The following is a 27,507-nucleotide window of genomic DNA, read 5'->3' as shown; positions in this document are numbered from 1 at the left end:
GAGATGGTTAGATTGCATCACTGACTCAATGGACATGAGTTTGAGCAACCTCTGGGAGACAGTGAAAGACAGGGAAGCTTGGTGTGCTACAGTCCATGGAGCACAGAGTCGGACACGACTGAGTGACTGAACGACAACAATATTATTCTCAAAGGTGAAAAACTGGAAGCATTTCCGCGAGGATCAAAAAAAATAAATGATGGTAAATGGGACTGTTTCCTTGATTTCTTTCTCTGCTCTTTCATTGTTAGCGTATAGGAATCCAAGAGAGCTCTGTGTATATATTTTGTATCCTGCAACTTTGCCAAATTCATCGAAGAGCTGTAGTCAGTTTCTGGTAGCATCTTTAGGATTTTTCTATGTATAGTATATCATTTGCAAAGAGTTAGTTTTACTTAAAGCTGGCTTAAATCTCAACATTCAAAAAACTAAGATCATGGCATCTGGTCCCATCACTTCATGGCAAATAGATGGGGAAACAATGGAAACAGTGACAGAGTTTATTTTCTTGGGCTTCAAAATCACTGCAGACAGTGACTGCAGCCATGAAATTAAAAGACACTTGCTCCTTGGAAGAAAAGCTATGACAAACCTAGGCAGTGTACTAAAAAGCAGAGACATTACTTTGCCAACAAAGGTCCCTCTTGCCACTATTATTCAGCCTGGTATTGGAAGTCCCAGCCACAGCAACTAGAAAACAAAAAGAAATAAAAGGAATCCAAATTGGAAAAGAATAAGCAAAATTGTTTATAAAGCACAAATCAAGCCTCAGTAATTTTAAGAAAACTGAAATCATATCAAGCATCTTTTCTGACCACAATACTATGAGATTAGAAATCAATTACAGGGAAAAAACTGAAAAAAAGCACAAACACCTCGAGATTAAATAATATGGTATTAAATAAGCAATGAATCACCGAAGAAATCAAAGAGGATGTTAAAAAAAACATACTGAGAGACAAATGACAGTGAAATCACCATGACCCAGAACCTATGGGAAGCAGCAAAAGCCCTTCTGAGAGTGAAGTTTATAGCAATACAGCCTCACCTCAAGAAACAAGAAAAATCACAAATAAGCAACCTAACCCTACACCTAAAGCAGTGTGGCTTACTCTAGAGGTGGGTCAAAGAGGATCTTGCTGAGATGCATGTCATAGTGTTCTGTGTATATTTTACTATAAGAGTTTTATAGTTTCTGACCTTACATTTAAATCTTTAATCCATTTTGAGTTTATTTTTGTGTATGGTATTCTGCTACTGCTGCTGCTAAGTCACTTCAGTCATGTCCGACTCTGTGTGACCCCACAGATGGCAGCCCACCAGGCTCCGCCGTCCCTGGGATACTCCAGGCAAGAATACTCGAGTGGGTTGCCATTTCCTTCTCCAGTGCATGAAAGGGAAAAATGAAAGTGAAGTTGCTCAGTCGTGTCCGACCCTTAGCGACCCCATGGGCTGCAGCCTACCAGGCTCCTCCGTCCATGGGATTTTCCAGGCAAGAGTACTGGAGTGGGGTGCCATTGCCTTGTGTTCTAATTTCATCCTTTTAAATGTAGCTGTCCAGTTTTCCCAGCACCACTTACTGAAGACGCTGTCTTTTCTCTGTTGTATATTGTGGCCTCCTTTGTCAAAAATAAGGTGCCCATAGGTGTGTGGGTTTATCTCTGGGCTTTTTATCTTGTTCCATTGGTCTGTTTTTCTGCTTTTGTGCCAATACCATAATGTACAAGTTTGCATGCTCACCAACAGTGTAAGAGAGTTCCGTTTTCTCCACACCCTCTCCAGCATTTATTGTTTGTAGACTTTTTGATGATGGCCATTCTGACTGGTATGAGGTGATACCTCACTGCAGTTTTGATTTGTATTTCTCTAATAATGAGTGATGTTGAGCATCTTTTCTCTTTGTGTCTGTTTGCTTTTGTTGTTTAGTTGCTCAGTCGTGTCTGACTTTTGCAACCCCATGGACTGTAGCTGGCCAGGCTCCTCTGCCCATGGGATTTCCCAGGGAAGAATATTGGAGTGTGTTGCCATTTGCTTCTCAGGGTGTGTCTCAACACAGGGATTGAACCTATATCCCCTGCATTGGCAGGCAGATTCTTTACCACTGAACCACCAAAGAAGCTCAATGCTCGTTTGCCATCTGTATGTCTTCTCTGGAGAAATGTCTATATAGATCTTCCACCATTTTTGGATTGGGTTGTTTTTGATATTGAGCTGCAGAAGCTGTTTGTATATTTTGAAAATTAATCCCTTGTCAGTTACCTCGTTTTCAAATATTTTCTCTGATTCTGTGGGTTGTCTTTTTGTTTATGGTTTCCTTTCCTGTGCAAAAGCGTTTAATTACGTCCCATTTGTTTACTTTTATTTCCATTAATCTAAGAGGTGGATCCAAAAATAAGTGTTCCAATTTATGTCAGAGTGTTCTCCCTATGCTTTCCTCTGTTTTATAGTATCCAGCTTTCATTTAAGTCTTTAATCTATTTTGAGTTTATTTCTGTATATGGTGTTGTGTTCTAATTTCATTCATTTACAGGTAGCTGTCTAGTTTTCCCAGCACCACGTCTTGAAGAGACTGTCTTTTCTCCATTGTATATTCTTGCCTCCTTTGTCATAGATTAGATGACCACAGGTGTGTGGGTTTGTCTCTGGCCTTTCTATCATGTTCCATTGATCTATATTTCTGGTTTTGTGCCAGTAGCTTTGTAGTATAGTCTGAAGTCAGGGACCCTGATTCCTCTAGCTCTGTTTTTCTTTCTCAGGATTACTTTGGGTATTTGAGGTCTTTCATGTTTCCATACAAATTGTTAAAAAAAATTTTTCTTATTCTGTGAAAAATGGCATTGGTAGTTTGATAGGATTGCACTGAATCTATAGATTGGGTGCCTGTGTGCATGCTTAGTTGCTCAGTCATGTCCAGTTCTTTGCAATCCCATGGACTGTTGCCCACCTGGTTTCTCTGTCTATGGGATTCTCCAGGCAAGAATACTGGAGTGGGTAGCCATTCACTTCTCTAGGAAATCTTCTTGACCCAGGGATTTAATCTGGGTACCTGCATTGTAAGCAGATTTTTTTTTTACCATCTGATCCACCAGGGAAGCCCTAGTCATTTTCACAATGTTGATTTTTCCAATCCAAGAACATAGTATATCTCTCCATCTGTTTGTGTGATCTCATTTTTTTCATCAGTATCTTGTAGGTTTCTGAGAACAGGTCTTTTGCCTCCTTAGGTAGGTTGATTCCTAGATATTTTATTTTGAGGCAATGGTGAATGAGATTGTTTCTCATCTGTCTGATCTTTTGGTGGTGGTGTATAGGAATGCAAGAGACTTTTGCATAGACTTTTCAGTTTTATTGAGTTTCTCATATATTGTCTTTTGGTAACATTGATATTCTCTATTGTTTTTCCTGTTTTCTATTTTACTGATTTTTATTATTCCACTTATGTTTACTTTGCACTTAATTTCTTCCTCTGCTAATTTCTTAAGGTAGAAGATGAAGTCATTAATTTCATCTTCTTTTCTAATATAGGCTTAGTGCTATCAATTTCCTAAGTATTGTTTTAGCAATATACCATCAATTTTGATGTTTTCATTTTTATTGTTTAACTTGTTTTCTAATTTCTCATTTGATCTCCTTTTAATCCATAGATTATTTAGAAGTATGTTACCTCATTTCCCAACATCTCTGGATGTTTTCCAGAGATCTGTTCCTAATTTCTAATTTAATTCCATTGTGGTCAGAGAATGTCATTTATATGACTTGAATCCTTTAGAATTTAGAATAGTCACTCATTTTCATGACCCTGAATCTGGCTTATCTTGGTATACAGACCACATACACATGAAAAGAATGTGTAGGTGGAGTTATAGAAATGTTAATCAAAACAGCTGGTTGAGAGTGCTGTTCAAGTTTTATACGTTCTCAGTGATTGCTGTGGTCACTTCACAGAAACAGGAGGGACCTCCAGCCAAATTTTGGTTTGGATATTAAGACACAGTCATACACACGTGCACAAACATACACACACATCAAAAGAGGATAAACAGGCTTGTTACTCACATTATGAGGTGTTAAGATCCAGAACAGATTGAGTGAGCAGGCAAAGAAGACTGGCAGGGAAGGGAGACTGGCTTGGGGTTTTTATGGTTATTAGGGAGTAGAGTCAGGATGAGGCTTCCACTTAAGAGTGTGAATTTCCCATGATGCCAAGGGATGGGGCACTAGGGTTTAGCTTATAAGCATGCCCAGACATGGAGCGGGGAGGGGAGGTGATGCTTAAAAGCTGTTAGCACTCAGACCTCAAAAACAGAGTCAACTCTATTACAATGGCTTTCTGTCTACTTGTGTCATTTATTGAAATAGCTGACTGTGACTGTGAATTTGTCTATTGCTCTCTTTGCAGTTTTTTCTGTCTTCTAGGGTTTTATCTGGGACTAGGTTTTCCTGGAGGCTCCGGAGAGCCACTGAGCATTTCTAAGCAGTGGATGAAGCTGTGCGTGCAGATCCCCAGGACAGCAATATGCAGGATCTGCCCCCTGGGATAGTGGCTTGACTATCAACATCATCTGCCTGTCCCTCTGGCTATGCTGATGAATACAGCAATTCAGCTGCTTCCAGAGGGCCATCCCCATTTTCAGGGAGGACCTGGCTGCTCCTGCAGTCAGGGTGAGGTTGACTTTGCTACATGAGGGTCCTAGAAGGTAAGGTAGACACTGGCTTCTGCTCCCAAGATGTGCTGTGGGAAGTGCTCAATGATGCTGTAGTGTGAACAGGTATTCAGTCTGTTCTCCCCTTTGCCCAACCAGAAACATACCCCCTAATAAAGGAATCTGACAGCTGCCTACTCAAATTCTGGAGGAAGCTTGGGCCCTCATAGGTGTTCACATCCAAGGGCTATTGGATGTGAACCTGTGAGCCCATGCTGGGTTTCCACACTTCAGCCATCTGCCCTTGCAATTTTTACCATTCACTCATGTGCTACTTTTACCTTTGATTACTATTATCTTACGACCAATTTTTACCATTAGCACCTGTATTCATAGGTGCTTAAAAGGGATGATTTAAATAAACCTGCTATCTGAAAAAGTAAACTGTGCATTATTGCCATCGACAGAAAACCTAAGTAACAAAAGCCACAAACAGATAGTGACAAAATGAACACAGTGAAAATACACAGTGTTGTTACACATGGTAAAACATTTGCCTGCTCTGCTTCATCAAAGAGAGCACACACTGGCACATGTCCACTTGGCCTGGGCAGCGACACCAAGAGCTGACAAGGGATGAAGTGGGCAGCCCCTATGTATGTCCAGAAACTTCACCTGCACACCCGCTGGGAAGCGGTGGGGAGGCAGGAAGCCTGTGCTGCTCTGCTTCTGTCAGCCAGTTGGACAGGTATTGAGTCTAAGGGGCTGGCAGTTTGTGTGACAACCACACATGACACTTGGGGACACCGTGACAACTACAATGTTATACAAAGCATCTGTGGGCTCCAGTGGTGACATAGCCCAGGTGCTGCTGCTCCAACTCCACGTTCTTCACTGGAGGAAATACTAAATTGCACTCACAGATTAATGAAAACCAAGATACAATTTTCTCATCCCAATGAATGGGTCCCCCTGAATTCTACACCAAACCTCAGGTCCCAGTGTGATCCCGCTTTCCAGCTGGCCAGGCTGCAACTTTACTACTGCACACTACTCTGAGAAGCCACTAGCCAGTTTCCTGGCTTTCACACTGTGCTTTGGACCCCCTACCATGGTGGTGGTGCAGCCCTACAAGGGCCCCTGGGCCAATCCTACCACCTACTGAAGCCAGGGATTTCAGACCTGGGCCTGGCCCCTCCCAGGGGTGCACGGGAAATCTGAAGGAAGGGTCATTTCAAGCCACTGTGGATGCCCATCCTGTGCCTGGGGGATGTATGATCATGAGTCTTCAAGTGACACAAAGTAAAGAAGCCTGAGGGGCAGCATAAAGAACGGAGCTGTATGCGCAAAGGCTCAAGCCTGGATGGGCCAAGGAGCCATCACCGGAGATGGGCACCACTGTTCAGCCTCCAGGGTTCTGCATAGAATAGGGCTGTCCTGGGTGTGAAGGAGGAGAATGCCTGAAAATTGGGGCCAGGATGCCTGCAATCCACAACCTCAACTGCTTCTCTGAGAGGTGGGTCTTTATCACACATCTGACCCATCCTAGCTGCTGTCTGGACACAAGGACCTTGAGCTACCCTGGGCACTATTAAGCACCATAGAAAGCGTCCATCCCTATATTCAAGAACCCCTTAGCTAAGGGTACTTACACCCAGACCCATCCAGCTGTGTGATCCCAGGAGTTTCTCCAACACCCTCATTCACTTACCACCATAGCAGGTTACCTGCCTGTCTGGGGACCACCAGAAAGGAGAGTTTGAAAAACCAAAGTCCTGTTTCCCCCAAAATATTTTTTTATTCTTGCTTACATTTGTGTTTCCAATTGTGAATAAAAAATGCTTAGAAAGTGATTACAAAACATCGTGAACCGGACACGAGGCGTGGGCTCGCCTTCTCTGCATGAGATGACACAGGGCCTGGCGTCTGGGTCTGGGTCGGCCTGCCTGGGCTCAGTCGGGCTTCTCACTTTCAGAATCTAGAAAACAAAACCGCCACAGCTCATTATAGGCCTGCCGTGACCACGTGAGGTCCTGGAAGTTGGAATGGTGACACCAGAGCGGTCACACTCCTTGGAGCGCCGGGCCGCCTGACCACGACCCAGGCACTATACAGATAAGACTCCTGGCTGCCTCTGCTATCTGGCCACCTTCCACACTGAGCAACCGCCCGAACCAGGCAGGGCCTCCCAGGGTCCGCTCAACTGTTGCTCTGGAGAGTGAGGGACCTCTGGCTCCTTCGGCACAGCAAGCAGAGCAGCACCCCAAGCCACTCCGGCCTCTGCTCAGAGCCAGTGCTGAGGTGGAGCACTGTGGGTAGCGGGAGCACAACGCCTGACTGCACCTTGGCGGAAACACAGGACAAACAGACCAGGGCAGCGACCCCAGCTGGGTGGACTGGGAAGAACCACAAGCCCCAGCTTGAGTGCGTGCAGCAGGCATGCAGGGGCACCGCCAGCTGAGCATATGGCCATCAGGGCCAGTGAGCCAGGGAAACATGCTGAGTCCTGCAGGGGGCCTCCCCCAACTTGCACCTGCTGGACAGCAGAGACCCTCAGGTGACCTGAGGGCAGGTGGCCCAGCCCCCCACCCAGCTCTGTCCAGAGTGAGTCACACACACCTGGCTTTCTGTTAGACAACATGGACATGGGTCAGAGACAACTTTCAGTTGGCCATGAGACTCATACCTTGCATAGGCAGAGGCTACTGTATATCCAAATGCAGTTCAGATTCAGAGTCTGAAAGCAGAGTGAACAGGCCAACCTAGGCCCAGAGCCACAGAGCTGGCCTACGAGACCTGCCTAACACCCCACTCTCATCCTCCGAGTCAGATCAGCTCAGCGTCAGTCACACCAGATCCTGCCAGGAAGACAGCACCTGCCACTCAGCCCCCTGGCCCCTCCTGGGCGAGGGGCTGACAGCAGGCGTGTTGCTGAGAGTAAAGCTGTGCCAGGACACAGCAGTGCTGCCTTCCAGGGCTGCCCACCCAATGCTCCCTATGAGACTGGCTGGTTCAGCTTCTATGCGGCTAGAAGTTAAGAAAAAGATGTGGTTCCACACTGTTTTCAAGCAAAAATGTTTATTTTTCTCCTTCAAATATACAATCGCTTGGAGAGTCTGTGCCACTGACCATTCCTGTTACAGGCCAGGACTCCAAACCGCATGTCTGATACAGCAGGGGGAGTGGGAAGAGGGCAGTTTCCACCACCCTCAGGAACCAGGTGCACATGATTCTCAACCCAAGGACCCAGGGGCACATTACAGAGAACAGAAATCTCTTACTATAGCTTCATGCCCTGGCAGAAGATTCTGCATAATCACCTAGAAAATTCAATTCTAGCTGAATTGATGGAATAATACATTTAAACCAAAAGAATTCAGCCAGTTCTAGTGAAGTCCCAAAGTACAGCAGAACTATACAATTCACAGCTGGGCAGCCCAACCAGCTGCCTCCCAGTGGGAAATGGGAAACATCTTGGCCAGTGAGGAGTGGGGCCTTCAGCTCCCACCCTGGGCTGTTTGGTGCCTGTCTGAGATGAGTACCACTGAAATTTCCAGGAGAGGAACACTCCTACCCCCCAGCACGATGGCTTGGTGCCTGGAGAACAGTCTGGAGGCCAGAGGTGGGCAGAGTAGCCTGTGAACACATGGGAAAGCTAGGCCCAGGTGGCCACAGGCCTCTGTGCAAACAACAGAAAAGGAAGGCAGGTTGGGAGGGGAGGTTGGTGGGTCCCCTGAGCAGAAGGGGCCACACTCTCTCTGCAGAGCAGGTGGCCTGACTGTGCTTCTGCACCTCCAGGCACACACCTTTACCTCCCCCCAACTCATAGCAGCCCTGCAAGCTTTGGGTCATGTCTGCTTACCCAGCACTTTACAGCAGGTTCCACGTAGCCAAACACAGATGCTAACATTCCTGACTAAGAGATCAACTACCATTAGCAATGCACTGCCCCAGTAACCATGCACCCCTGGGCAGTCTGCTGGCATTGCCCACGGCACTGCAGTTGAGGGAATTTGTCCATCTGTTTGCTATCTGTGACCATACAGCTGGAGAGATCTCATTTTATGAGTACAAAGCAGAGTTACTCTAGCATTTGCAACTCTTCAATATTCAAGGTCACTAGCTCAATTTTTTTAAAGCATGTACAACAGAAAAGATCAGACTTTAGCTTCAGATTTATAAACCATTCATATCTCTGCAACTTAAAATGGGAAATAGAGATATCAGTGCACAAACCAACTATAAATGAAATACACCTTTTCTGATACACAGTTTTTTAAAACACCTCTTTCCATCGGGGAATGGAAAAGCTGGAATTCAAGGCACTGTACTTCTGCAGGGTTATTACAATGTTCTAACCATCGATTCAAGTACAGGAAGTGAGTGCAAAGACAGCAAGTGTTGACCACGGGAACCTAAGAGGAAATAAGGTCTGCAGCAATAAAGGAAGCAAGGATTGCTGCCCATGTGCCAGCTCCCTGGCTGGGCACCCATGAGCAGGCAGGGCAGGACTCAGAGGCCAAACCACAACCCGACTCCTCCAGGCTGTTCAGTGTCTTCCACTGGCAAGTAGTGAGACAGAGAGCTACATGATCTGCAGCCTGGGGCCAGGCATGCTGACCACAGTTGGCCGGAAGAACACAGGGAGGGCTGGCGCATCTGCTGCACCCAGGCTTGGCCCCCCGTTGAGGCTCCGGCTGCCTGCCTGGGCTGCCCAGGGACCCCAGGACACTGGAGCTGGGATCAGGCTTCCATACTGGCCCAAAGGTGGGGCTGGGAGGCAGGAGAGGGCAGTACCTGGCATGGGCACAGGAAGGGCTGAGGCAGCTCCAGGAATGACCACGGTGGGTACAGGGCTGGGTAGCGGGGCCAGACATGGCATCCCCATTGCTGTTCGAGATGTGCTCATCTACAAGACAAGAAACATGGCTTCAATCAGCTAGCATCACTCAGTGGCCTTGGGGGTCCCTGCAGTTTCTCCATCCTCAGGAAAGGGTAGTCTCAGGACCAGCCCTGGGGCACCTTTTAACGGCTGACATCAGAGTGAAAGTGTGGGGCGAGAAGGAAGCCACATGCCGTGAATGTCCATAGGCCAGAGTGGGCTTCAAAGCAGACCTGGCAGGACCTAAACCCTGAGTCACAGTGAGGGAACCACACACTCCCTCCCAAAGGCCTCCTGCTTGACTAGTTAGTGCCATTATGGGAGGTCCAGAACAGCTGGGAGCTCTGTAGGGTGGTGTGCCCAGAGATCTGCAGTCGGGGGCAGGGAGGCTCCTCTGCTCCCTGCACCTCAGGTACAGCCCCAGAAGAGAAGCAGCACAAGGACAGGGAAATGAGCTGTGATGGTTAGTGAGACCAACATGGCCACGATGCAGAAACCTGATGAAGCTACTGCAAGAAAACAGATTACGGACCAATAGCCTTCAAACTCTCTAGACAAAATGTTGGCAGATATAACCAAGCAACTATTAAAAAAAAAAAAAAAGATAAAACACCAGAGCCAAGTGAGGTTTTGCCCCACAAATGCAATGATGTTGTCCCAGCAAAAAATCACTGCATCTCACCACAGTTACACACCAAAGGAGAATTCCATGTGATGCTCCCCACAGATGCAGGGGGAGTATCTGAGAAGTTCCACACTCCTTCACAGAAAGCACAGGGGCTGAAGCTGGAGGGTCCCTCCTCCATCTGGAAGGGCCTCTGTAGAACCCACAGCCAACCCTGTGCCAATGGTGAAATGCCAAATGTATTTCCCCTTGCCCCTTGCTCCCCTTGCCCCTAGCCAACACTGTATGGGAAAACTCCAGCCAATAAAAGAAAAGGAATAAGGAACACAGACTGAAAAGAGGAAGGAAAACCATCCTTATTTGCAGACAACAAGACCGTGTATGGAGAAAACCAAAAAGAGCAGACAAACCAATTTCTAGAATTAAGAAGTAAATTTAGCAAGATTGCAGCATACAAGGTACAAAAAATAACCACAGTTCTATATACTACCAACATAATTTATAAAAGAATATTTTAAAGTAACAAAATTTATAATCACATTCCAAAATATCAACTATCTCAGGTTAAATTTAATGAAAGACGTGTAACACCTTTACACTGAAAACTACAAAACTTCACTGAGAGAAAATTAGACATAAACAAAGAAATGTCACGTTTATAATAGACTCACTACTGTTAACGTGTCAAGTCTTACCCAGATAATCAACAGACTTAATACAATCAGAATAAAAATCCAATAAGGCTATTTTGTAGATATATACAGGCTGTTTCTAAAATGCAGATGGAATTATTAATGACCTAGAAAAATCAAGAAATTCTTGGAGGACAAATAAGAAGTATTAACAGATACAAACTATACATAAAAAGATAAGTATCAAGAATTTACTGTGTGACACAGAATTATACATGATATCTTGAAATAATGTACAATGGAATACAATTTGAAAAAAAAAAAATGACCACTAGTTAAGCCTTCAGCAAACAAAACCAGCAAATGCTGGGGAAGGCAGGACTCTGTTTTCCAGAGTTATCATTTATAATATTTGGATGTCCAGTTTTCACCAAGAAATCACAAATATTACACACAGAAAATGGAAAGTATGATCCATACAAAGGTGAAAACTTATTAATAGAAACGGTCCCTGAAGAAGTCTAGACACTGTACTTATAAAATAAAGACTTTAAATCAACTGTTTTAAATATGTTCAAAGAATTAAAGGAAACATGGACAAAAAGGAAATCAGGATAATGACGCATGAACAACATGAGAATATAAATAAAGTCAAAGAAGTTACAAAAGGAAACAAATATTAGAGCTGAAATATTAGAGCTAAAAAGGATAATAACTGAAATTAAAATTCCACTAGAGGAGCTCAAAAGCAGATCTGAGCAGGCAGAAAAAGAATCAGCAAATTTGAGACCATATAATTGAAATAGTCAATTCTGAGAAACAGAAAGAAAAAAAAAGAAGAAGATAAGTGTACAGAGCCTATCAAGAAGAGAAAACTAAAGATAGGAAAAAATACTTGAAGTACAGAAAGAAAAGACTGTCAACCAAGATTCTATACTGAGCAGGTTGAAGGAGAAATTAAGACTTCTGGATAAACAAAAACAAAGGTAGGTTGTTACTAAAAAATTTGCCTCACAAGAAATGCTAAACAAAAAACTTTCATTTCGGGTTGAAATGAAAGGATAATAGACAGTAACTCAAAAGTCATGAGAAGAAATAAATGAAGCAACTACCTAGCTAAATATGTAAGCCAATACTATTTTAATTTTGGTTTTATTTTTCCCTTATATGATTTAAAAGGCAAATGCATTATATAACAATTATAAATCCATGTGAATGGGCACACAATGTATAAAGATGCCATCTGTGCAAAAACACAAAGGAGAAGGGATGGAGATATACAGAAGTAAAGTGTTCTCGCACTACTGAAACAAGGTGGTATTATTCAAATAAAGCTGTTATAAGGTTAAGATTTTAATTGTAAACCCTCTAAGGTAACCAATAAGAAAAATATATACAGAAAAGTTAAAAAGGGGGGGAATCAAAACAACATACTACAAAAAAAAAACTAAAAAATTTTAAAAGGCGATAATGAAGTAATTGAGGAATAAAAACCCGTAAGACATACAGAAAGAAAAAAAAAACAGTAGAAATCCTTTATTATCCATAATTACTTTTTATGTAAATGGATTGAAATCTCCAAATAAAAGATTGGCAGACTGGATAAAAAAGCACAACTGATCTATATGCTCACTTTAGATACAAAATACTCACTTTAGATACAAAAACACAGATGTTGAAAGTAAAAGGATGGAGGAGAGGAGATCAAGATGGCAGAGCAGGAAGATGATGCCAACTTCACCTTCCCCCATGAGCGCATCAAAAATACATCTAATATGTGGAGCAACTCTCTCTGAAAATAAACTGGAAATGGAAAGAAAAATTCTTCTGAAACAAAAGCTGTAAAAGAAAGAGCCATATGAGTCACTTAAGAAGGGAAAAGAGCTATGAGGCTGGGATCTGGGCCCACAGAAAAGAAGGGTGATATGTGGTGGTCAGTAGGAGATCTCTCCTGGTGGTGATTTGACCTACATATTTGGTACTTCAGCTCTAGGGTCCAACGTGCTGACATTTACAGTATAGGAATTCCAGAAGGATAGAAGCCTTCTTCAGTGGTCTGAAAATCAATCGGACTTCTAGGAGGGTGAGAAACCTAGAAACCTAGGCCCAAGCTTGCTTACTCCCAGGAATGAAGTGTAGGATGGCATTCTGGAGAGTTTCATGAAACTGCCTAGCATGTGTCCAGCCCCTCTACCTCTGGAGATTTCCCACCAGGTTGAAAGCTACCATTGCTAAGGAGAATGTGTAGCTGGGGGTGGAGCTGGCTCACCTAACCCTGCATATAATTGGGGCAATTACAGCCACTGCTGGTACTCAGAGGAAGCAGATCAGGAGCTGATTGGAGCTGACTAGCCTGCTCAGACTGTCCCAGTGTACACCCTGCCCCACACCTGGTGCCCACTGCAGCCCTTTCTGCTCTGGCACTGTGTCTCCTGGGGCAAAAGTGCCATTTCTAGGAGAGGTTAGAGTGCACACTTAGAGGGAAAGCAACCAGCTCGGATACCACCCCTGCTTCAGCACCTGGGGACAAGTCCCCACCCCGATAGGGTAGTGATGACCACTCAGCATAGAAGAAGCTTCAGCTCACTTGGCTATGGCTCTAGTCCCTCCATCTCCAGCCCCATCACCCACCAGGTGATACCAGACAGCACACCGTGGGGGGAGACATGATCCATGCTCACATCAGATCCAGCTCTCACATCAAAACTACTGAGCACAGGCAGACAGCACAGAGATGCTTTCACATAAGTACAACACATCAAGACCAGGATAGGGAACAGTTTCACCTAATTTCATAGCAAGAGAAAATGCTAAGCAAAGTGAGAAAACAAAGGAATGCCTTTCAAATGAAAGAACAATGAAAAAACCACCAATGAGAACAGAGAGAATTTACCAGATAATGAGTTCAAAGCATTGGTAATAAGAATGTTAAACAAACTAGGGAAAAAGAACAGATGAACACAGAGAGAATTTTAACAAGGAACTAGAAAGTACAAAAACCAGTCAGAATTGAAGAATGAAATAACTAAAATGAAAAACATACTAGAAAGAATTAAGAGAAGACTAAGTAATAGAGAAGAATGTATAAGTGATCTGGAAGACAGAATAATGGAAATCACCCAACCAGAATGGTAAAAAGATAAACAAATTTTAAAAATATGAGAACAGTTTAAGGACCCTCTGAGACAACATCAAGTATGCTAACATTCACATTACAGAGGTTCCAGAAGAGAAGAGAGAGAGTGAGGAGGGTTGAAAATGTATTTAATGAAATTATGGCTGAAAATTTCCTGAACCTGAAGAAGGAAACAGATATCCAGGTATTCAGAGTATTCCGAACAAGATGAACTGAGAGATATAGACCAAGATGTATCATAGTCAAAATGGGAAAAGTTAAATTAAAGATAAAAATTAAAGGTAGCCAGAGAAAAAGTCACATAAAGTCACATACAAAGGAATACCCTTAAGTCTATCAGCTGATTTTTCTGAAGAAACTTTGCAGGCCAAAAGGGAATGGCATGACATACTCAGAGTAGTAAAAGGGAAAAACCTACAACTAGGACTATTTCCAGCAAGACTATCGTTCAGAATTGAAAGGGAAATAAAGAACTTCTCAAATAAGGAAAAACTAAAGGAGTTTATCAATACTGTATTATGGACTCTATGGGAGAGGGCAAGGGTGGAATGATATGGGAGAATGCCATTGAAGCATGTAAATTATCATATGTGAAACAAATCATCAGTCCAGGTTCGATGCATGATACAGGGCACTTGGGGCTGGTGCACCAGGATGACCCGGAGGGAAGGGATGGGGAGAGAGGTGGGAGGGGGGTTGTGGAAGGGGAACACATGTACACCCATGGTGGATTCATGTCAATGTATGGCAAAACCAATACAATATTGTAAAGTTTAAAAATAGATAAATAAATTAATTTAAATTAAAAAAAATACTAAACCAATCCTAAAAGTAGTCTTAAATTGTTTTCCCCACGTGGAAAAGAAAGAGGTACAACAAGATGTAAGAATTAATCAGTTCAGTTCGGTTTGATCACTCAGTAGTCACTGATGTCTGACTCTTTGAGACCCCATGGATTGCAGTATGCCAGGCTTCCCTGTTCATTACCAACTCCCAGAGTTTGCTCAAACTCATATCCATGAGTCAGTGATGCCAGTAAGAATTTATAGGAAAGGAAAAACCCCACAAGTAAACACAAATATATAGTAAAGGCTGTGGGTCAATCATTCAACATAAGCTAGTACAAAGATTAAAAGACAAAAGTTAGAAAATCCACTATAGGAGCAGAGCCTCAAACTCCGACAGCAAAACAGCAGGAGGATGCAAGAACCCGAGTCCATCATGAGCCTCACGGGGAGATCAGCGCCCCCAAACAGGCAGCGGCAGGAGCGCACGGTGTACAGCAAAGAGCAGCTGGAGGCGCTCAAAGAAGCCTTCCTGAAGAACGAGTACCCGAGCTACCAGGCCCGCCTGCGCCTGGCGGCCAGGCTCCACGTGGACGAGCACAGAGTGCAGGTGTGGTTCAAGAACCGCAGGGCCCAACGCTCCCGTCTGGAGCGACGACAGGCCGAGGGCGGACACCAGAGGGCCGGCCTTGAGCCCACGGACCCCGGAGCCTCCCGGACTCGGGCTCCCGCTCCGGAATATGCTGCCGCAGCTGCGAACCCCCGTTTTTCAGACGGCCCTGGATTCTACAGCTGCCGTCCTCCCCCTAGCCCCGCGCGGGTGCTCCCAGGGCCGGAGCCTGGCGTCTCCAGCTGCGGCTGGGCCACGTGGGTCCCGGCACAGGGCGTCCACGTGTACGGCCCGGCTGCTCCAGCCCCGGCCCCAGGCCCGGACTGGCCTCAGGACCCCTACGTCCCGAACTACCGCCCAGAGCCTCTTTCGCTTCCTGACTGTGCCCTGATGTTCTCATCCCAGGAGCTCTCCTCCCCGACGTCTGGGTACCAAATGGGAGATAGCTTTGCGGATGAGAATGACACAGGCCCCAGGCAGTTCATGAATTTATAGGGTCGTGGTCATCTGTCCTCACAAAGTCCTGCAGACCCCGAGGTGCCAAAGGGGATGAGGACCTTGTGAGTCTGCATGTGGTGCCCATGGGGACGCGGGAAGGTGTGATGGCTTGGTCTTCACATCTGGTTTACTGTCCACAAAGGGACCACACCTCCCTTGATCCAGCCTTTGGAGGGGACGTTTTTTTGTGTTACTATGAGGCCATCTCAAGTCTCGAAGCTCCGAATGTCCCCGTCCTCGTTAGTATTTGAGGAGCAAGTGGGTTTTTTTGTGAATTTCTAAGTGAGAGGTGGAATTATTGTTCACAGCGTCTGTTTCACAGTCGTGGGAACTTCCTATAGGACCTTCACCAGCCTCACAGGGAATTTAATTAACATTGCCTTAAATCTTTACCTTCCCTTGATGTCTAGAGATTTTTGATTTTGCTTGTCTCTATCCTTACTTGTAGTTTCAAATAAATGTTTGCAAATAAAATAGGAGGGCATTAAATCCATAAATAGTTTTGGAGCTAATTGGCATCTTTACAATACTGAGCCTTCCAATCTAGGTATATTACTTATTAATCATTCATTTGGTTGTTTACAAAGATTCTCTGCTAAGTGTTATTATTTCTGTAGGTTTATTTCTAGTGTTTTGTCTTGTGATTACCTGATATTTTAGATGAGTTTAAATTTTTATTTTAAAATCTGTGTTCTGTATATAGGATTCTTTTTTTTCATATTTTTGTATATATATATATTTAATTTATTTATTTTAATTGGAGGCTAATTACTTTACAATATTGTAGTGGTTTTTGCCATATATTGACATAAATCAGCCATGGGTGTACATGTGTTCCCCATCCTTGTATATAGGATTCTGTGGATAGATTTATTTTGTATTTAGGGACCTGGCTCAATTAAAAAAAATTCATAACAACTTAAAAAAAAAAAAAAAAGAAAATCCACTATAACTACTATAAACAATGTATATACATGAAGATATAAAATATGACATCAAAAACACAAAACATAGGGGAGGGTAGTAAAGTGTCTTTTAGAATGCATTTAAACTTAAATGGCTACCAGTTTAAAAAAGTAGATATATAGGTCAACATATATGAACCTCATGGTAACCACAAATCAAAATACTACAATGGATACACAAAAAATAGGGAGAAAGTAACACAAGCACTTTTTAGAACTAACACCCAAAAAAGATGTCCTTTTCATTATAGAGGACTGGAATGCAAAAGTAGGAAGTCAGTAAACACCTGGCGTAACAGGCAAATTTGGCCTTGGAGTACAGAATGAAGCAGGGCAAAGGCTAATAGAGTTTTGCTAAGAGAACACACTGGTCATAGCAAACACCCTCTTCCAACACCACAAGACAAGACTCTACACATGGACATCACCAGACGGTCAACACCAAAATCAGATTGATTATATTCTTTGCAGCCAAAGATGGAAAAGCTCTATACAGACAGCCAAAACAAGACCGGGAGTGAACTGTGGCTCAGATCATGAACTCCTTATTGCCAAATTCAGACTTAAATTGAAGAAAGTAGGGAAAACCACCAGACCATTCAGGTATGACCTAAATCAAATCCCTTATGATTATACAGTGGAAGTGACAAATAGATTTAAGTGACTAGATCTGATAGACAGAGTGCCTGATGAACTATGGGCAGAGGTTCATGACATTGTATAGGAGACAGGGATCAAGACCATCCCCATGGAAAAGAAATGCAAAAAAGCAAAATGGCTGTCAGAGGAGGCCTTACAAATGCTGGGAAAAGAAGAGAACTGAAAAGGAAAGATATTCCCATCTGAATGCAGAGTTCCAAAGAACAGCAAGGAAAGATAAGAAAGCCTTCCTCAGTGATCAGTGCAAAGAAATAGAGGATAACAACAGAATGGGAAAGACTAAAGATCTCTTCAAGACAATTAGAGATACCAAGGGAACATTTCATGCAAAGATGGGCTCGATAAAGGACAGAAATGGTATGGACCTAACAGAAGCAGGAGATATTAAGAAGAGGTGGCAAGAATACACAGAAGAACTGTACAAAAAAGATCTTCACGACCAAGATAATCACGATGGTGTGATCACTCACCTAGAGCCAGACATCCTGGATTGTGAAGTCAAGTGGGCCTTAGAAAGCATCACTACGAACAAAGCTAGTGGAGGTGATGGAATTCCAGTTGAGCTATTTCAAATCCTGAAAGATGATGCTGTGAAAGTGCTGCACTCAATATGCCAGCAAATTTGGAAAACTCAGCAGTGGCCACAGGACTGGAAAAGGTCAGTTTTCATTCCAATCCCAAAGAAAGGCAATGCCAAAGAATGCTCGAACCACTGCACAATTGCACTCATCTCACACGCCAGTAAAGTAATGCTCAAAATTCTCCAAGACAGGCTTCAGCAATACGTGAACCGTGAACTTCCAGATGTTCAAGCTGATTTTAGAAAAGACAGAGGAACCAGAGATCAAATTGCCAACATCCACTGGATCATCGAAAAAGCCAGAGAGTTCCAGAAAAACATCTATTTCTGCTCTACTGCCTATGCCAAAGCCTTTGACTGTGTGGATCACAATAAACTGTGGAAAATTCTGAAAGAGATGGGAATACCAGACCATATGACCTGTCTCTTGAGAAACCTGTATGCAGGTCAGGAAGCAACAGTTACAACTGGACATGGAACAACTGACTGGTTCCAAATAGGAAAAGGAGTACGTCAAGGCTGTATACTGTCACCCTGCTCATTTAACTTATATGCAGAGTACATCATGAGAAACGCTGGACTGGAAGAAACACAAGGTGGAATCAAGATTGCCGGGAGAAATATCAATAACCTCAGATATGCAGATGACACCACCCTTATAGCAGAAAATGAAGAAGAAAATGACGAGCCTCTTGATTAAAGTGAAAGAGGAGAATGAAAAAGTTGGCTTAAAGCTCAATGTTCAGAAAACTAAGATCATGGCATCTGGTCCCATCACTTCATGGCAAATAGATGGGGAAACAGTGGAAACAGTGTCAGACTTTTTATTTTTGGGCTCCAAAATCACTGCAGATGGTGATTGCAGCCATGAAATTAAAAGACGCTTACTCCTTGGAAGGAAGGTTATGACCAACCTAGATAGCATATTTAAAAGCAGAGACATTACTTTGCCAACAAAGATCCATCTAGTCAAGGCTATGGTTTTTCCAGTGGTCATGTATGGATGTGAGAGTTGGACAGTGAAGAAAGCTGAGCGCTGAAGAATTGATGCTTTTGAACTGTGGTGTTGGAGAAGACTCTTGAGAGTCCCTTGGACTGCAAGGAGATCCAACCAGTCCATCCTAAAGGAGATCAGTCCTGAATATTCATTGGAAGGACTGATGTTGAAGCTGAAACTCCAATACTTTGGCCACCTCATGCGAAGAGTTGACTCATTGGAAAAGACCCTAATGCTGGGAAGGATTGGGGGCAGGATAAGAAGGGGATGACAGAACATGAGATGGTTGGATGGCATCACCAACTCGATGGACATAGGTTTGGGTAAACTCCGGGAGTTGGTGATGGACAGGGAGGCCTGGCATGCTGTGATTCATGGGGTCGCAAAGAGTCGGACACGACTGAGCGACTGAACTGAACTGAACTGAACACAAGCATATCACTAAAGAAAATCATCAAATGAAAGGAAAGAAACTAAAGGAAGAAGAAAAGAATATAGAATGACAAAAACAATCAGAAAACAAGTAACAAAATAGTAGTTAAATACACACCTATATATAATAACTTCAAATGTTTCAATCAAAAGACAGAGCAGATAACTGGACCCATTTGTGTGCAAGGGACTCTCTTTAAAGACACACAGACTAGATTTCCCTGGTTATCTAGTTATTAAGAATCCAGCTGTCAGTGCGGGGGTCATGGGTTTGATCCCTGGTCCAGGAAGATTCTACATGCTGTGGGGCTACTAAGCCTGTGTGCCACAACTACTGAGCGCATGTGCTGCAACTACTGAGCCAACATGCCTACAACTACTGAAGACTAAGTCTAGAGATTGAGCTCTGCAATGAAAGAAGTCACTGCAATGAAAAGCCTATGCACTGCAACTAGAGAGTAGACCCTGCTCACCACAACTAGAGAAAGCCTGCATGGAGCAATGAAGACACAGCACAGGCAAAAAATAAATTAAAATAAATAAAATTTTCAAAAGACATGCAGACTATTTTTCATGCAAATGAAAATAACAAGAAAGCTGGTATCAATACTTACATCTTACAAATAAGACTTTAAAGGAAAGTCCATAAAAAAGAAAACAAAGGGCATTATATAATGATATAGTGATCAATTAAAAAAAAGAATATAACATTCATTAATATATATGCATCCCATATAGGTGCAACTAAATTTATGGAAAACAAATATTAACAGACATAAAAACAAGAAACTGCCAATAACAGAAAAATAGTAGGAGAGTTTAACACTCCACTTACATCAAGAGACAGATTCATACAGATGGAAAATCAATAAGGAAACAGTGGTCTTAAATGACACACTAGACCAGATGTACATAATAGATATATACAGATCACAGACTAGGCCACAAAACAAATCTCAATAAATATAAGAACACTGAAATTACATCATGCTTTTTTTCCCCAACCACAACAGTGTGAAACTAGAAACCAATTACTGGAAGAAGAAAAAACACAAACACATGGAGCCTAAATAACATGTCTTTAAAAGAAACAATGGGTCAGTGAAGAAATTAAAGAGGAAATCAGAAAAAAAGAGAGAAATAAAAACAAAAACACTCCTTTGTACCACTGATGTGATGCAGCAAAAGTAGATGTAATAAGGGAGATTATAATGATACATACATATCTGAGCATACAAGAAAAATCAAGCTATCTTCCACCTAAATGAATTAGAAAAAGAACAAAGCTCAAGTCAGCACAAGTAAAGAAATAATTAAGGCATTATTTTAAAATAATATTTTTGTTGATCTTTATTGAAAAATAATAAAGATCAGAGAGGAAATGAATAAAAGAGAGACAAAAAATAGAAAAGATCAATGGAAGCAAGAGGTGATTTTTTAAAAGGATAAACAAAATTGATAAGCTTTTAGCTAGGCTCATTAAGAAAAAAAGAGAATTCAAATAAGCAAAATAAGATAGGAAAGATAAGATTACAACCAATATCAGTGAAACACAATACTGTCAGAGAATATTATAGACAGTTATATGCCAACAAACTGAACAACCTAGAAGTTGGTACATAAAAAAACATATTTCAACATGATAAAAGCCATTTATGACACACTGACAGCTAACATACTCAGCTTTCTCCTCTAAAATCAGGAACAAGGATACCCACTTTTGCCACTTCCAACATAGTACTGGCAGTCCTAGCCACAGCAATCAGATAAGAAAAAGAAATAAAAGGTATCCAAATTGGAAAGGAAAAAGTAAAAATGTCACTATTTGCAGATGACATATTATATACAGAAAATTCTAAAGTCCCAACAAAAAACTAAGAACTAATAAATGAATCCAATAAAGTTGTAGGATATAAGATTGACAAACTGAAACCTATTGCTTTTCTAAACACTAATAATCAACTATCAGAAAGAGAAAGCAATAAAATAATCCCATTTAAAATTGCATCAAAGAGAATAAAATATCTAGGAATAAACTTAACCAAGGAGGCAAAGAGTCTATAATCTAAAGACTACAAAACTAAGGCAAAGGAAACAAAAATAAAAATAAACAAGGGGGAATTAATTAAACTTAAAAGCTTTTGTACAGGTAAAGAAACCTTTGACCAAAAGAAAAGACAACCTATTGAAAGTGAGAAAATATTTGCGAATTATATGACTGATAAGGGGTTAATATCCAAAATAAATAAACAGCTCATATGACTCAATATAAACAAAACACCTTATTAAAAAAAATAGGCAGAGGACTTGAATAGATATTTTTCAAAGAAAACATACAGATGACCAAAGGCACATGAAAAGATTTTCAACACTAGTAATCAGAGAAATGTAAGTCAACACCACAATGAGGTATCACCTTACACCTATCAGAATAGCTATAACCAAAAAGATCACCAATAACAAACATGGGCAAGGATATCGATAAAAGGGTACCCTAGTACACTGTCGATGGGAATGCACATTGGTGGAGCCACTATGGAAAACATAGAGGTTCTTCAAAAAACTGAAACTAGAAACACTATATGATCCAGCAATTCCATTCTTGGATATGAATCAACAGAAAATGAAAACACTAATTTAAAAAGACACATGTACCTCAATGCATGTTCACAGCAGCATTATGTACAACAGCCAAAATATGGAAACAACCTAAGAAACAGATGAATGGATAAAGATATGTGGTTTACATATATAATGGAATATTACTCAGCCATAAGAATGAAATTTTGCCATTCGCATCAATACAGATGAAGCTGGAGAGTATTATGCTTAGTGAAATAAGTCAGAGAGAGAAAGACAAATACTATATCTGATCAGATATATGTGGAATCTAAAAAAAAAAGAACATAACAAAACAGAAACAGATTCACAGATATGCAGAAAATAAATTAGTGGCTACCAATGGGAAGCTGGAGGGAGAGTGGGCAAGACAGTGGCCAGAGATTAAGAGGTATAAACCAATATGTATAAAACAAATAAGCTACAAAGATATATGGTACAGCACAGGGAATATAGCCAACATTTTATAATAATTTTAATGATATACATCTATAAAAATATTGAATCACTATGCTGTACATTTGAAACTAACAAAAATAGTTTAAATCAACTACACTTCAATTAAAAAATTTTTTTAAAAAGAAAGTAAAATGATGTGAAATCAAACTCCTGAGAGCTCATCCAAGATGGTGCAGCAGGAAGAGCTTGGGCTCACCCCCTCTCAGGAGCACACACACACACAAAAACTGCTGAGGAGCCATCAGTAAAAAAGACTGAAAGCTGCCAAAAAAGATATTCTATATCCAAGGACATAAGGAATAAACAAAAACAAGATGGTAGGAAGGGTATACTTGCAATATAATCAAATCCCATACACACTAGGTGGACTATCCACAAACTGAAGATTAATCACATCTCAGAAGTTCTCCCACATGAGTTAGAGCTCTGAGCCCCAAGTCAGGTTCCCCAGCCTGAGGCTCTGATATCAGAGGGAGGAGCTCCAAAAACACCTGGCTTTGAAGGCCAGCAAGGCTTGACTGCAAGAGCTCCACAGGAGCGACTGAACTGAACTAGGCCATAAAACAATTCTGAAAGATATAAATCATACAAAGTATACTTTCTAACACAATGGATGAAATTTAAAAACTAGATGACTGGCAAATATATATACACACACATACATACATATATAGAAAGTAAATGACAAACTCAAACAACCAAATAGTCAAAGACATTATCACAAGGAAAACCAGAAAACACTTTTAGTTCAGCCACTCAGTTGGGTCTGACTCTGCAACCCCATGGACTGCAGCACGCCAGGCCTCCCTGTCCATCACCAACTCCCGGAGTGTGCTCAAACTCATGTCCATTAAGTCAGTGATGCCATCCAACCATATCATCCTCTGTCGTCCCCTTCTCCTCCTGCCTTCAATCTTTCCCAGCATCAGGGTCTTTTCAAATTAGTCAGTTCTTTGCATCAGATGGCCAAAGTATTGGAGTTTCAGCTTCAGCCCTTCCAATGTATATTCAGGACTGATTTCCTTTAGAAATGACTGGTTTGATCTCCTTGCAGTCCAAGGGACTCTCAAGAGTGTTCTCCAACACCACAGTTCAAAAGCATCAATTCTTTGGCACTCAGCTTTCTTTATGGTTCAACTCTCACATCCATAACATGACTACTGGAAAAACCATAGCTTTGAATATAAGGACCTTTGTCAGCAAAGTAATGTCTCTGCTTTTTAATATGCTGTCTAGGTTTGTCATAGTTTTTCTTCCAAAGAGCAAGTGTCTTTTAATTTCATGGCTGCAGTCATCATCTGCAGTGATTTTGGAGCCCAGGAAAATAAAGTCTGTCACTGTTTCCATTGTTTCACCATCTATTTGCCATGACGTGACGGGACTGGATGCCATGATCTTAGTTTTTTGAATGCTGAGTTTTAAGCCAGCTTTTTCACTCTCCGCTTTCACTTTCATCAAGAGGCTCTTTTGTTCCTCTTCACTTTCTGTCACAAGGCTGGTGTCATCTGCGTATCTGAGGTTATTGGTATTTCTCCCTGTTATCTTGATTCCAGCTTGTGCTTCATCCAGTGCAGCATTTCTCATGATATACTCTGCATATAGGTTAAATAAGCAGGGTGACAATATACAGAATTGACATACTCCTTTTCCTATTTGGAACCAGTCCATTGTTCCACATCTGATTCTGTCGCTTCTTGACCTGCATACAGATTTCTCAGGAGGCAGGTCAGGTGGTCTGGTATTCCCACCTCTTAAGAATTTTCCACAGTTTGTTGTGATCCACACAGTCAAAGGCTTTGGCATAGTCAATAAAGCAGAAATAGATGTTTTTCTGCAATTCCCTTGCTTTTTCTATGATCTAACAGATGTTGGCAATTTGATCTCTGGTTCCTCTGCCTTTTCTAAAACCAGCTTGAACATCTGGAAGTTCATGGTTCACGTATTGTTGAAGCCTGGCTTGGAGAATTTTGAGCATTACTTTGCTAGTGTGTGAGATGAGTGCAATTGTGCAGTAGTTTGAGAATTCTTTGGCATTGCCCTTCTTAGGGATCGGAATGAAAACTTCAAAATTGGAAGACTCTTACTTCTTGACTTCAGAACTTACTGCAAAGCCACAGAAATCAAAACATTGTAACAGGATAGACTGTAGACAAATGGAATAGAATAGAAAATCCAGAAATAAACCTTTGCATATCTGGCCAATTGATTTCCAACAAGGGTGCCAAGATCATTCAATGGGAAGAGAACACTTTTTTTTTTTTTAAACAAATATTGCTGGTACAACTAGATAACAACATGCAAAAGAATAAAGATAAACACCACATATAAAAATTAACTCAAAATGGATTAAAAGCTCTAAACATAACAGCTACAGATATTTAAATTCTTAGCATCTTTAGAGACTTCTTAGAAGGAAACATGGAGAGAAAGCTTTATAATATTGGATTTGGTAATGATTTACTGTATATGATACCAAAGTCACAGGCAATAAAAGAAAAAATAGATAAACTGGACTTCATGAAAATTAAAAACTTTTATGCATCAAAAGACATTATCAACAGAGCAAAAAGGCAACCCACAGAATGGGAGATGAGTTTTACAAATCATATTATCTGAAAAGAGATTAATATCCAGAATATATAGAGAACTCTTCCAACTCAACAACAATAAAAAAAACTCAATTCAAAAGCTCTTTCCACCATACAATGGTGGATACAATAAGAAGTCTGCAACCTGGAAGAAGGCCCTCACCCTAGTATGCTGATACCCTCATCTCAGACATCCAGCACCCAGGACTGTGAGAAATAAATTTCTTTTGTTTATAGTTTAAAAATGGGCAAAGGACTTGAATCAAAGAAGACATACAAATGGCCAATAAGCACCTGAAAAGATGCTCAACATCACCTATTATTAGGGAAATGTGAAACAAAACTAGAAGATACCACTTCATACCTATCAAGCTGACTACTATTTTAAAAAATCAGAAAATTTTTTAGAAGTGTTAGCAAGGATGTGGAGAAAGTGGAATCCTTATGTACTGTTGGTGGGAATGTAAAATAGTGCAGCTGCTCTGGAAAGTAGTTTGGTGATTCCCCAAAAAGTTAAAACTATAAATACCATATGATTTAGTGATTCCACTTCTGGAATCCCGAAGAACTGAAGGCAAAGCCTCAAAGAAATATCAATATACCCATGTTCATAGTAGCATTATTCACAACAGTTAAAAGATAGAAGCACCCCGAGTGTCCATCAATGGATGAATGGATAAAAAAAGTGTGGCATGTACATACAATGGACGATCACTCAGAGTTAAAAAATTCTCACTTATGCTACAACATGGATGAAACTTGAAGACATTATGCTAAGTAAAATAAACCAGTTTACAAAAAGACAAATACTATATGATTCTACTTATATTAGGTATCTAAAGAAGTCAAATTCATAGACAGAATGAGAGTTGAAAAGGGCTGGGGGAAAGTGGGCATATATAGGCAGTTATTTTTCATTGAGTGTAAAGTTTCAGTTCTACAAAATGAAAAAATTTTGTAGGCAGATGGTGGTGATGGTTGGACAATATAAATACAATTCATACCACTGAACTGTATATATTTTTAAAAGGCTAAGGTGTTAAATTTTATATTATGCATATTTGACCACAATTTTTAAAAACTGAACCTGGAAAGCATTATACTAAGTGAAATAGGTTAGTGACAAAAGGGCAAATATTGTATGATTCCTCTTACATGAGGTAAGAAGAGAAGTCAAATTCACAGAGACTGAAAGTAGAATAGTAGTTACCAGTGGCTGGATAACCAGAGTTACCAGAAAGAGGGATTGGATAGTTGTTTCTTATTGAGTAGTTTCTGTCTGGGATAACAAAAAAGTTCTAGAAATGCATAGTCGTGAATAGTTAAGAAAAAAAAACAAAACCTTACTAAGAATCTCAGCTATCTGAACAACACAATCAGCAGAGCTGACCAACAGGACCTGGCCCAGCACAGACACGGAGACCTGATGTGGTGGAGTCTGAGCAGAAAAGTAGAGACTAGCCTGCCCAAGGCTTGGGTGCAGACCCTGCAGGGCCTTGGGGCCAGGTTATGAGCTCTCAATTCTGTCCCAGAATAACGGAGCACAGATTTGAGGAGTTTAATGGAGGTGCAGTGAAGGGAGGGTGCTACGGAAGAGGAACAGAGGAAGTTCAGATGGGGACTGTCGATGTGAGAAGGAACGAAAGAGGATGACCTCAAGCACCTGTGGAGCAGTGACCAAGACTGACAACTTGGGTCAAAAATCCAGTCCCAGCAAGATTTAAAGAACTGAAAACACACGATTTTAGGCTAAAAAAAAACACAACAAAAAACACTAACAAAAAGATTAATAACTGTATTGCTCAATTGTGTACAACTCTTTGTAACCCCATGGACTGTAGCATGCCAGGCTCCTCCGTCCATGGGATTTCCCAGGCAAGAATACTGGAGTGGGTTGCCATTCCCTTCTCCAGAGGGTCTTCCCGACCCAGGGATTGAACCTGAGTCTCCTCTTGGCAGGCGGATTCTATACCACCTGAGAAGACCCTAATAACTATATTACCTCAATTAATTACTATATTGCCTCAAATCACTACAGAAACTATAAAATATTTGAACAGAAGGCTAAAGAAAATGCTATATATCAAAATCTTAGCAATGCAGCTAATACCACTAGAAGGAATTTTATAGCCTGAATGCCTACATTAAAAAAGAAGAAAGGCTCAAAATCAATGCACTACATATCTCAAGAAACTTTCTAGAAAAAAGTAGCCCAAAGATATAAGAAATAATAAAAGGAAGAAACTAATGAAACATACAATCAAGAATTATCATCAAAGTGATGTGTTCTTTGAAAAGGCTATTAAAATTTATAAACTCAGAGAAATCACCATTATCAGGAATGAAAAACAAGACATCACTGCAAATCCTGCAAACTGAAGAGAAGATATTATAAA

The 27,507-nt window shown here is 41.4% G+C and overlaps 2 protein-coding genes across 9 annotated transcripts in view; one reads left to right on the top strand and one right to left on the bottom strand.

Moving 5' to 3' along the window:
• The window catches only part of WNK2 (WNK lysine deficient protein kinase 2), a 173,757-nt gene that overhangs the window by 25,338 nt on the left and 120,912 nt on the right, over positions 1 to 27,507 (bottom strand). For 6 of the 8 annotated variants that reach the window (XR_014063274.1, XM_081523622.1, XM_081523616.1 and 3 more), the window contains 2 exons: positions 9,441 to 9,552; positions 6,422 to 6,621 (listed from right to left, as the gene is read on the bottom strand). Coding sequence is in view for 7 of the 8 variants with exons in the window: in XM_081523622.1 (XP_081379748.1) it covers positions 6,596 to 6,621; positions 9,441 to 9,552 (138 nt within the window). In the remaining variant the exon portion in view is untranslated. Of the gene's footprint in view, positions 1 to 624; positions 691 to 6,421; positions 6,622 to 7,329; positions 7,381 to 9,440; positions 9,553 to 27,507 lie in introns of those variants that run through there. The other 2 variants (XM_081523605.1, XM_081523595.1) reach the window with 2 other exon arrangements.
• Positions 15,119 to 15,808, top strand: LOC145539394 (tetrapeptide repeat homeobox protein 2-like). Its single transcript, XM_081573449.1, has one exon. It carries the CDS (start codon positions 15,119 to 15,121, stop codon positions 15,806 to 15,808), a length of 690 nt encoding a protein of 229 aa, XP_081429575.1.

Source organism: Giraffa tippelskirchi, chromosome 1, assembly GCF_054371585.1.
Source record: "Giraffa tippelskirchi isolate mGirTip1 chromosome 1, T2T-mGirTip1v1.2.pri, whole genome shotgun sequence".
Lineage (NCBI taxonomy): Eukaryota > Metazoa > Chordata > Mammalia > Artiodactyla > Giraffidae > Giraffa > Giraffa tippelskirchi.
This window is presented reverse-complemented; position numbering and strand designations above follow the sequence as displayed.

What these genes read in the sequence shown, in the direction of transcription:
- LOC145539394 (XM_081573449.1), top strand. Translation starts at nt 15,119, where the DNA reads ATGCAAGAACCCGAGTCCATCATGAGCCTCACGGGGAGATCAGCGCCC.